At 39.6% G+C, this 12,569-nt stretch overlaps 1 protein-coding gene across 12 annotated transcripts in view; it reads right to left on the bottom strand.

Annotated features, from left to right (window-relative positions):
• SAMD8 (sterile alpha motif domain containing 8) overlaps positions 1–12,569 on the bottom strand; it is a 59,351-nt gene that overhangs the window by 12,987 nt on the left and 33,795 nt on the right. For all 12 annotated transcript variants that reach the window (XR_014828173.1, XR_014828170.1, XR_014828171.1 and 9 more), the window contains exon 3: positions 3,031–3,126. Coding sequence is in view for 9 of the 12 variants with exons in the window: in XM_013983361.3 (XP_013838815.1) it covers positions 3,031–3,126 (96 nt within the window). In the remaining 3 variants the exon portion in view is untranslated. The remainder of the gene's footprint in view (positions 1–3,030; positions 3,127–12,569) is intronic.

Here is a 12,569-nt window from a genome sequence, read left to right as displayed (position 1 = left end):
TACTGTCTAGCCTGACTCTTAATGTTAGTTCTATTACTCATACATTGTCATAAATTATTTACTCACTGAGAAGTAAAGTTACATACATGACTCTAGGGAATTTATTTGCTCATTAACAACACTGTAAGTTAGTTAAAGACAGTAACTATATAATAAACATTCTCTAATTTGTTTTAAATTTAAGCTATAAAATACTGTGGGGTTTTTTTGTTTGCCTGTTTTTGTTTTTTTTTTTGTTTTTTGCTTTTTTTTTTTGTCTGTGCCTAAAGCATGTAGAAGTTCCTGGGACCAGGGATTGAACCTGCACCACAGCAGCGACCCAGCTGCTTCACGACAATGCCAGATCCTTAACCCAATGTACCACAAGGGGATTTCTACAATACTTTTTTTTTTTTTTTTTTTTTTGTCTTTTTACCATTTCTTGGGCTGCTCCCGCGGCATATGGAGGTTCCCAGACTAGGGGTCTAATCGGAGCTGTAGCTGCCAGCCTACGCCAGGGCCACAGCAACGCGGGATCCGAGCCGCATCTGCAACCTACACCACAGCTCACGGCAACGCCAGATCCTTAACCCACTGAGCAAGGGCAGGGATCGAACCTGCAACCTCATGGTTCCTAGTCGGATTCGTTAACCACTGCGCCACGATGGGAACTCCCGTTTTTTTTTTTTTTAATACTAAGTTTTATGTTAAGTATTTCTCTAACAAAAATCTTGAATTGCATTATGATATCACTCATTCTGTTAAATTATTTTTTTTTAAGGTCTTAAGCCAAAACAGACTCCAGACTCAAGATTCTTTTTTTTTTTCTCTTTCCTTTTTATGCCATCCGTGGCACATGGAAGTTCCTAGATTAGGGGTTGAATAGGAACTACAGCTGCCAGCCTAAGCCACAGCCACAGCAACACCAGATCCAAGCCACATCTGCAACCATCACCACAGCTCACAGCTATGCTGGATCCCTGACCCACTGAGCGAGGCTAGGGATCCAACCCGCATCCTTATGGATACTGGTCAGATTCCTTTCCACTGTGTCACAATGGGAACTCCCTCTAAGATTCTTAGACACAGAGACTTTGCTTTACACATTTTTGAAATGCTCCTCCCACTCTCAAAAAAAAAGGGTACTAAACACAGGCTTAGGTAACTTTCAAACTTCAGTGCGTACACCTGGAATGGAACCCAGGAATCTGCATTTTAACAAGAGCTCAGTTGATTCTAATGGAAATAGTATATAGACCACACTTTGAGAAACACTTCCTCTGACTAATTTAACATCAAAACAGGAATTTAGCTGGTCACTGCTATGCTTTGCTAAACCTACCAAGGTTTCCTATATAAGGTAAACTCTTTCCTGTTTTGAAGAATAAATAAATTCAAATATACAGGGTCTTGTGAGGCAAAGTTAAACCAGAAAATGGCAGTGATAAACCACCTCTGGTTTAAAGCCATCCAGTTATAAATATTGCCACAAAGTGGGAGAGAATGATGTGCAATAATGGTCTGAAAGTGTAACAAGACTAGCAATCATTAACCTTCTTTTCACTTTCAAAACAATGAAATAACTGCTGCTTAGAACCTAAATCATCACTGTGGTTTACCTCAAGCACTGCCTCATGAAAAGCAAAAAATCAAAAATGTAAGACGGTATCCCTATTCCTCTCCACTGTCCACAGACAATGAATAGCAGACCCACAATCTTAATAAGCTCTTTATTTTTTTTTCTGCACTATGCCTTACTTTAAACTGAAGAATAGCTGATTTACAATATTGTATTTGTTTCAGGTATACAGTAGTGATTCAGTTATAATATGTATATATTTTTTTCAGATTCTTTTCTTATAATAACTGATCCCTAGGTTATTACAAGATACTGAATGCAGTTCCCTGTGCTATATAGTAAATCTTTGTTGTTTATCTATTTTATTTATAGTAGTATCTGTTAATCCCTTCCTCCCCTCCCCCTTTGCTAACCTTAAGTTTGTTTTCTATGTCTGTGAGTCTGTTTCTTTTTTGTAAATAAATTCATTGTATTATTCTTTAAATTCCACACTATGCCTTATTTTTTTACTTAAATAATTCCCCCTCATTAAAGCAGGAAAGAAGCTTTCTCTTCTGTTTCTCTCCTTTTTTAAATAAAAAATTCTTCCCTTTATATTTCTTGACGCAATGTGGAAGAAACATTTACCTTATTTAGCATTTCCTAAACCATCTGAAATAAACCACATTTGCTAAATGTCTGAGGTGTGCAAAATTACCTCTTTTTTAATGGGCCTCCTCCAAGTAGAGAGTTATTTCTTCTATCCAAACATCTGGCCAAAGACTGACATTAGAGAGGTTTCTACCCTTTCTATACAAAGTGACATTTCTGATTTGTTTCCAAAGAAAGGTATGGCTACACTTAACAGTGTGAGTGGTCAGAGTTCCTGTCATGGCTCTGTGGTTAAGGAATCCGACTAGGAACCCTGAGGTTGCGGGTTCCATCCCTGGCCTTGTTCAGTGGGTTAAGGATCTGGCATTGCTGTGAGCTGTGGTGTAGGTCACAGATGCTGCTGTGGCTCTGGTGTAGGCTGGTGGCTACAGCTCCGATTAGACCCCTAGCCTGGGAACCTCTATATGCCGCAGGAGCAGCCCTAGAAAAGGCAAAAAAGACACACACACACACACACAAAAAAGAGCCCACGGCTGAACATCACCATCTCTAATCCTTCCCTACAAAATTCACTCCGAATATTACTAAATATGTAGGTATTACTTTAGGCTTTATATGCTCTTTATTTTTTTTCCTTTTTTTTCTTTACTATGCTTTACTCTTTTGTTGATCAAACCCCAAACACTTTCCTCTATCAATAACCATAATGTCCCAATTAACAAGGAAACTAACTGCAAAAGGAGATACGGAGGTTCATCGTACAACTACAAATGTAATAAATTCATTGAATAATAAAAAAAAAAAGAGATATGGAGGTCTGATGACCTTTCCATTAAGACAGTCAATACATTTTCAATCTTTTAACAGAATGAGAGAGGTACCTGTGCTTGTGAAGAAGAAGAACCAGGAGCCAAATATAGCACAGAATCATGCCACATACTTCTGTCATGGCAAAGGCCCAAGGAATTCTGGGAACGCTGAAACAGAAAAAAAATACATTTTGGACAACAGTATGTGTACGTAAATGGTGCCATAAAATAAAATAAAATACTCTTCTAATAATGACGTTGAAATTGCTTTCCTTAACTTTTACCGCTTTTAGAAAAAGCTATCTGGAGAAACTGGAGGAAAAAACTGTTTCGTTAAGTACCTCATTTACCAGAACCTCTTTGTCTGTGATTCCCAATCACAGTCCTCTGTAAAGAAGTAACAGCCTTCTTCTCTTCCCCACAGCATGACAGACCTGGACATATGACTGCCCCAAAAGACAATGGGAAAAAGGCTCACTTCTTTTTTTTTTTTTTTTTTTGGTCTTTTCTAGGGCAGCTTCCCTTGGCATATGGAGGTTCCCAGGCTAGGGGTCGAATCAGAGCCTGTGGGATCTGAGCCGCGTCTGCAACCTACACCACAGCTCACGGCAACGCCAGATCCTTAATCCACTGAGCAAGGTCAGGGATCAAACCCGCAACCTCATGGCTCCTAGTAGGATTGTTAACCACTGTGCCACAACGGGAATTCCAAGGCTCACTTCTTTGTTTGTTTGTTTGTTTTTTGGTCTTTTTTGTTGTTGTTGTTGTTGTTGCTATTTCTTGGGCCGCTCCCGCGGCATATGGAGGTTCCCAGGCTAGGGGTCTAATCGGAGCTGTAGCCACCGGCCTAAGCCAGAGCCACAGCAACTCGGGATCCGAGCCGCGTCTGCAACCTGCACCACAGCTCACGGCAACGCCGGATCGTTAACCCACTGAGCAAGGGCAGGGACCGAACCCGCAACCTCATGGTTCCTAGTCGGATTCGTTAACCACTGCGCCACGACGGGAACTCCCAAGGCTCACTTCTTAAATGATGTGCTCATTTCAGAATCCAGCAATCAGTGCTTGAACCGGACTTTTTTTTTTTCTTTAAGTATATTTGATTTTGTTATCAAGGAAGTAAATACAGTTTCTGTTTGTTTCATTCCTTTATTACTCTCTGCCCTCCTTTGTTTTACATTCCTGTTTTCTTCTATCTTTTCTTTTTCTTTCTTTTCTTTTTCTTTTTTTCTTTTTTTTTTTTTTTTAGCTGCCCCACGGCCCATGGAATTCCAGGGCCAGAGATCAGATCCAAGCCACCATTTTGACCCCACAGCTAGGGTAACCCTGGATCCTTATAACCCAGTGTGCCAGGCTGGGGATTGAACTTGCATCCTGGTGCTAAAGAGACACCACCTATCCCGTTATACCACAGCAGGATCTCCTTCTATCTCTTCCATTGATCTCTCTTTCCTCGCCAAATCCATAGCTCCTGTGATTACTCATGAGTAAAAGGCTTATCATGTTTTTTAATTAAAAAGAAAAGGGGGGAGAAAAAGAGGAAGAAAGAGGAGGAAGAAGAAGAAAGAAGGGAGAAGATGAAGAAAAGGGGTGGGAAGGAGGAGATGGAAATGAATTAATCTAAATAGGTAGTACTGGTAGATTATGGATAGTTTTATTTTTACTCTTTGTAAATTTTCACTAAAAATTTGTATACAATAGTATGTTAAGTTTATTAACAAGGAAATAAAGATATTATAAGAAAGAAAACATGAATTTCAAAGATATTAATAGGTATATACTCCAAACCTCATTCAGAGTAACTGAAGAGAGTCAATCATCTTCATTCAGGGACTTATCTTTTAATTTTTACCCCAGAAAAAAAAGACTCCTCTTATGCATTTTTTTTCTTTTTCAGATTCCTTTCCCATATAGATTATCACAGAATACTGGGTAGAGTTCCCAGTACTATCCTCTTATGTAATTTTAATCTATTGCTGCCTTATTTATCTGGGATTACTGAGGAAAGGGTTATTTCACATTATAGAAGTTTCCAGATAAAAGAAAGACCTCTTTAAAAATTTAAACTTTGGAGTTCCTGTCGTGGTACAGTGGAAACAAATCCAACTAGGAAACATGAGGTTTCGGGTTTGATCCCTGGCCTTGCTCAGTGCAGCCATGAGGTTGCAGCCTCGCTTAAGGATCCGGCATCGCCATGAGCTGTGGTATAGGTCACAGACACAGCTCGGATCCCACATTGCTGTGGCTGTGGCGTAGGCCTGCGGCTACAGCTCTGATTAGACTACTAGCCTTAGAACCTCCATATGCCATGGGTGCAGCACTAAAAAGAAAAAAAAAAAGTTTCCATTTTTCCCTTGGGAGAAATCTCTCCTAGAATGCCTTCTTCAGAGAGGCTGCACTTGCTAGTCCTCTAGCATAGTTATTTCTTGGAATAAAATTTAAATCCCATCTTGGAAATTCCCTTTTTCTATATTGGATCTTGTTTCCTGAATCCCATGTCCTCCTCTTTTTCAGTTTACTCCTTAGGCTTTTTTTTTTTTTTTTGGCTTTTTAGGGCCACACCACGTGGCATATGGAGGTTCCCAGGCTAGGGGTCAAAATGGAGCTATAGCTGCTGGCTTACACCACAGTCACAGCAACTTGGGACCTGAGCCACATCTGTGACCTACACCACAGTTCACGGCAATGCTGGATCCTTAACCCACTGAGGGAGGCCAGGGATGGAACCCACATCCTCATGGATTCTAGTCAGATTCGTTATGGTTAAGCCAGAAGATGGGAACTCCTACTCCTTAGTTTTGATGTAGCATATCCTCCCATTATTTTCTCAAAAGAGAGACTGGAGAATAAAGTTGTTTTTAATTTCAAATTTATTGAAGTTTAATTTTTTTCTTTTTATGGCCATACATGTGGCTTATGGAAGTTCCCAGGATAAAGGTTGAATCGCAGCTGCAGCTGCAAGCCTACATCACAACAACAGCAATGTGGGATCTGAGCACATCTGTGGATCCACATCACAGCTCACGACAATGCTGGATCCTTAACCCACTAACCAGGGCCAGGGATGGAACCCGCATCCTCATGGATACAAGTCAGGTTTGTTACAGGTGAGCCACAAGGAGAGCTCCTACAATAAGTTTTGACAAACATATTCAGTCATGTAATCACCACTATAATAAAGATACAGAACATTTTCATCTCCAGAAAGTTCCCTTATGTCCCTTTGTAGTCAACCCCCTCCCTAACTTTAGCCAGGGCAACTGATCTGATTTCTGATTCCTATACATTTACCTTTTCCAGAATGGTATACAAACACAATCACACAGCATTTGTCTAAATACCTTTCATATCTGGCTGTTTTCTTTTTTAGGGCTGCACCTTCGACATACGGAAGTTTCCAGGCTAGGGATCGAATCAGAGCTGCAGCTACTGGCTCATACCACAGCCACAGCAACACTAGATTTGAACCACATCTTCAACCTACACTGCAGATTGGGACACACCGGATCCTGAACCCACTGAGCAAGGCCAGGGATTGAACCCATGTCCTCATGGATACTACTTGGGTTTTTAACCCACTGAGCCACAGTGGGAACTCCTATATCTGGCTGTTTTCACTCAACATAATATATTTCAAATTCATCTATATTATTGCATATACAATTCTTTATAATTTCCTTATCCTTTCACTAGTTGACAGATACTTTGGGCTATTTCCAGATTTGACTGATTATAAATAAAGGCCGCATACAAGTCTTTGCATGACATATATTTTCATTTCTCCTGGGTAAATAACTAGGAATGAAACTGTTGATTCCTATGTTAAGTGTGAACAACTTCTTAAAAAACTATTTGGATTTCTACAAGCAATGAGATTATCAGTTGTTCTGAATCCTCGTCAGGCCTCATCATTACCAATTTTTTTCATTTTAGCAATTCTACTAGATGTAGGGATGGAGAGTAAATTTTGTTGATACTTATAAATTTTAAATATCCTTGGGTCTAGCTTTATGTCTAACTGGTAGTTTATCTGGACAAAAATTCTAGGTTAGATATTATGCTCTCTCAGAATGTTAGAGGTGTAGGTCACACCTGCAGCTCAGATTCAATCCCTGGCCCAGAAACTTTCATCAGCTGTGGGTGGGGCAATAAAAAAAGTAAAATTTTTTTAAATTAAAAAAAAGAAGCATTTAGTATCTTCTGTCTATATCTAGTGTTCTGAAAATTTTCATTTCTTGCACTGGGTTTTTAGTGTACCCTTTCAATCTAGAAACTCATGTTCTTTGGTTTTGGGAAATTTCTTTGAATTGTATCTTAGATAATATCTTCCCCTTTACTTTCTCTACATATTCTTCCTAAAACTCACCCTATTTTTTCCACTGTTGGGCCAACTGGATTGATCTTACTTTTTCTCCTCTACTTCTTATCTCTGCTTTACATGCTGAGGAATTTCATCAGATCTAGGTTCCAATTTTCCTGCTGGATTTTTTTTTTTTTTTTTTTTTTTTTTTTTTTTTTTTTTTTTGCTATGTCCATGGCATGTGGAAGCTCCTGGGCCAGGGATCCAGCAGCGACTTGAGCTGCTACAATGACAATGCCAGGTCCTTAACCTGCTGCACCACAAGGGAACGCCTATCCTGTTGGATTTTAAATTTCTACTTTCACTCATTATTTTTCAAAAAATTTTCTCTGAATTTTCCTTTCTTATAGCCTGTTACTGTTTCAAAGAATGCACTATCTCTTATTTGTGACAATACGGTTATTTTTCAAGTATTCTTCTGCTCCCAATTTTGTGTTTCTGAATTTGCTTTTTTCTATTTGCATCAATCTGTTTTCCTCAATGAAGAACTAAAAAAAAAAAACCACAAAATAACCAATGCAATGTTCTGTGTGCATGGACTGCGCTCATCGAATTGTGGGTTTCACTGTAGAGTGACAAAACAGAGGTCTGGATGAGTCAGTTTCTCTTATGCAGGTTTTCCAAGGAGAGGAATCTGTTCTCCTGCTTGGAGGATTAGGGTTGGCTATGACTGGGGATGGGAAAGAAGTCTGGCTACTGAGAGAAAGGAGCTGGAATTCTTAGTAACATAGATTTACAGTTAATAACCTTGAAAATATGCACCTTTGTTCTCATCTGGGCATGGTGTCCTCAAGTCCAGAGTCCTTCACATTCAACTACTCTGGAGAATAAACCACCTGACTTCTGTTGCAGCTGAGCAAATTCTTAAATTGATTTTTGACCAGTTCTCCCATATTTAGTTCCCATCTGTACCTAGTCTTGAGAGATGCATGACACTGCCTGTTTAGAGAGTTTTCTGGAACACTGCAGTACAAATAAACTTACCTCTTGGGCACTGCTAATCTCCAATCCCAATCTCACAACTGGCACTTAGCTTTCTACTTTCCAAATTTTCATTATCACCACTGCTTCTGCCTTTATGAGATTACTGGGGTCCCCTACCCCCAATTTTTCTTGTTTTTAGTAAAGCGTTATAACTGTCAAATGAGTATTCAATATCTCATACTTATTTTGATGCAAAGCCTTTGAAAATGCATTCATTATACACATTAGTCTTTTTTCTTCTGCATAGAATTTTATTTTCTTTGATGACGCAGAGTCATCATTGTGAACAATGATTATTACTCTGGACATGGTAATGACCTCAGGGACTACTGAGAAATGAAGGGCAGTTGAATCTCAGATTGATGTGGTTTTTCCATTATTTGTATTTGCTTTTTATAGTGCTTCTGTTTCCTCCCCTGCTATTACAGTTATCAGCTATCCCTCCTCACTTATAAGTGGGCCTGTCTGGAGAAACACCTCTATCTCCTAATTTTTTGTTTATGATGCTGAAGCTCTTGGAATTGTGTCAAATAAGTTTCATAAGCAGACTGTGAAACAAAGATCACTGTGAAAGTGATAAGGAATGTTCCCAAGGGAAAAGCATTGTGTAAGGGGAAAGGAGATCAGGAAGGAAAGGAAGCAAAGCAAGGGTGAGACATCAAGCCAAGCCCTGTGGGAAACTCAGGCAAAGGTAACTTTGGCTCAATCCTGTGGGGAATCTGGGAGACAGTGTAGGTCCATCCCAAAGGCTGTCTCAATTTGGTCAAAGAGAAATGAAATATTTACACTCTACCTCATCAATCATTGGTTAAAGGCCGCTGCTGGAGAGATGTACATTTCCAAGCATGTCTGGCTCTCTTTTTAAGCAGGCAAAGTATGTTCCAGCAGGTCTCCAACAAAGACATACATTTGGAAGTATCAGTATACAAGGAAATGGAAAAGAAATCCAAGGGGGGGGTTCCCATCATGGCTCAGCGGGTTAACAAACTCGACTAGCACCCATAAGGATGTGGGTTTGATCCCTGGCCTCGCTCAGTGGGTTAAGGATCTGGCGTTTCCGTGAGCTATGGTGTAGGCTGCAGACAAGGCTCAGATCTGGCGTTGCTGTGGTGGCATGCAGGCTGGCGGCTACAGCTCTAATTCGACCCCTAGCCTGGAAACTCCATATGCTGCGGGTTGTAACCCTAAAAGACCAAAAAAAAAAAAAAAAAAAAAAAAAAAAAGAGCGCGAGAGAGACAGAGAGAGATCCAAGGGGATATAGGAGAAACACTTAACAGCACTTGCTTCCATTCTCCTGTGAATAAGTTTAGATGCTTAAGAGCATGGGGCTTTGTAGTTAGTGGAACTATAGACTGTTAGGCAAAATTTGGTTTCAAATCTCCACTGCAAACTGAAATACGTGTCTATACAAAACTTTGTTGGAGCTCCCATCGTGGCTCAGTGGAAACAATCTGACTAGCATCCATGAGGATGGAGGTTCAATCCCCGGCCTCGACTGGTAGGTTAAGGATCCAGAGTTGCCATGAGCTGTGGTACAGGTCGAAGACATGACTCAGATTTGGCATTGCTGTGGCTGTGGTGAGGGCCGGCAGCTATAGGTCCGATTCAACCCCTAGCCTGGGAACCTCCATGTGCCGTGGGGGTGGCCCTAAAAAGACAAAAAACAAACAAAAACCACCTTTGTTCATAGCAGCATTATTAATAGTAGCCAAAAAGTGGACACAACTCAAAACTCATCAATTGATAAATGGATACACTAAATGTAGTATATTCATACAACAAAATAATATTCTGTAATAAAAAGAAGTCTTGAAAAGAATCTGAAAAAGAATATGTGTGTATGTGTAACTGAATCACTTTGAGTATAGGAGAAATTATCACAACATTGTAAATAGACTATATTTCAATAAAACTTTAAAAAACGAAAAAGGAGTTCCTGCCATGGCTCAGTGGAAAACAACCTGACTAGTATCCATGAGGACACAGGTTTGATCCCTGATCTTGTTAAGTGGGTTAAGGATCCAGCGTTGCCATGAGCTGTGGTGTGGGTCACAGATGCATCTCAGATTTGGCGTTTCTGTGGCTGTGGTGTATGCCAGCGGCTACAGCTCTGATTCGACCCCTAGCCTGGGAACCTCCATATGCCCTGCCGTGTGGCCCTAAAAAGACAAATAAATAAATAAATGAATAATGAAAAAAAAATAAAGGTGAAATGAAAGGTTAAAAAAAGAGGGGGGGAAGCCCTGATACATAATACTTATATGGATGAATCTTAAAAACACTATGTTAAAGGAAAGCAGCCAGACCCCAAGAAAGGCGACATGTTGTATGACTCCATTTATATGAAATTCCTAGAATAGACAAATTCATAAAAATAGAAAGTAGACTGGTTGCCAGGGTTTAGAGGAAGAAAGAAATTGCATGTGACTGATAATAGATATGAGTTTTTTGGGGTGGTGGTGAAAATGTTCTGGAATTAGTGGTGCTTGTTACACAATTTTGTAAATTCACTAAAAAGCACTGAATTGTACACTAAAATAAAATCCTCATTGTTCTTCCAGATCATTTCCCCTCTTTTCTCCCATTATGCCTTGTTACAGTCATCTATAGAAACTCAGCATTCATTTGCAGTTTTTTTTTTTTTTTTTTTTAAGGGCCACCCCTGTGGCATATGGAGGTTCCCAGGCTAGGGGTCGATTCGGAACTATAGCTGCCGTGCTAAACCACAGCCACAGCAATGCCAGATCCGAGCCATGTCTGTGACCCATACCACAGCCCACGGCAACACCAGATCCCTAATCCACTGAGCAGGGCCAGGGGTCAAACTCGCATCCTCATGGATTCCAGTCGGATTCGTGTCTGCTAGCCACAACAGGAACTCCTGATTTCTTGAGATTTTAGCTTTTGGTTCACTGTTACTCCACCCCAAACTTCTCCTGCTGTGATCTGTGCCCTTCTCCCTCTTCTCTTTACTTACTTCTCTTCCTTTGACTTTGCCTTTTACTCTACTTCAGTAACCCACTCCCATAGTTATAAACTAGATCTTGTCATTACCAAGATTATTCTTCAAAATTTCAATGTCAAGAATCCTACACTAACACCTCTTATATTTCCATCTTATTCCTTCAACTCTTCTAACTTCAATAATTCTGAGACCTATAATCCATTACTGATCTTATAACATTTTCAATGTCCTTTACTTATATCCACCTGTCCCTCCTTATCTACCTAAGTCCATGGTGAGTCATTATAATCACTCCCTTTCCTCTTTTTCCTTCACTGTACTGCCTAGCAAAACTTCACCTCCACTTAAATCCAATTATCTACTTAGTCTAAACCTGTACCTGTGCAGTTGAATGAGGCCAGTAAAAACACACAATGTCAACATGACTATTAAGTGCAAGAAACCCTTTAGTGCTGCTACTACATCACCCAAGTCGATTCATTCTCCTAGATGACTATTTTACACCTCATCATTTTTCTCCTCAAACTTCCAACTGTCTCTCTCTTCTAAATCTCTATTTGCAAAGAACATAAAAACAAACAGGAGCATGCCCTCATGCTCTAGCCATCTTCTGTTTCCGTATTTTCTACCTTTCCCTCCATTACGAATGAACAGATCATGTACCTAAGACCAGCCTCTCCCACCTACTAGATCCCACTCCTTTTCATCTGCTCAAGGACATGACTCCATCAATTATACCCTTTTTTCACTCTAACAGCACCTCCTTCCTCCTAAATTGGGTCATTCTTATCATCAGTACAACAATCATGCTATATAATACAGCATATCCAAAACAAAACCCTAGTAACTCCATATCCTTTCCTCCTCTCCCCAAGCTACAATTCCATTTCTTTGCTGCCCTCACAGGAAAACTTAAAAGAACTTTAAAGACTTACAATTTTTCTTTTCCCATTTTCTTTCTCTCTCTTATCATTTCTTTGTCCAATTCTTTTATTTTGAAAAATTCTGATCATAACAAAAGTTGAAAGAATATATTCTTCACTTAAATCTATCAATTGTTTATAATAATTAATATTTTTCCATATTTGCTTTATTTTCCTTTTTCTATATATACCCAAATACATAAACACATACACATACATACTCTTTTGGAGGAGCCTAAGTCCTTCCAAAAGTAAGTTACAGACACTGATACCTCTCCCTTAAATGCTTCAACATGTGTCTCTTAAGAACAAGGATATCCTTTTCATAACACAATACCCTACCACACCCAGCAACTTGTAAGACCAATTTAGTGTTAT

The sequence above is a fragment of the Sus scrofa genome, chromosome 14, assembly GCF_054392235.1.
Source record: "Sus scrofa isolate SSC_HxYL_T2T_F1_AM1 chromosome 14, Sscrofa_HxYL_maternal_Yorkshire_Landrace_v2.0, whole genome shotgun sequence".
In the NCBI taxonomy this organism is placed as follows: Eukaryota; Metazoa; Chordata; class Mammalia; order Artiodactyla; family Suidae; genus Sus; species Sus scrofa.
Note: the sequence above shows the minus strand (reverse complement) of the source record. Positions and strands in the feature narration are given on the sequence as shown.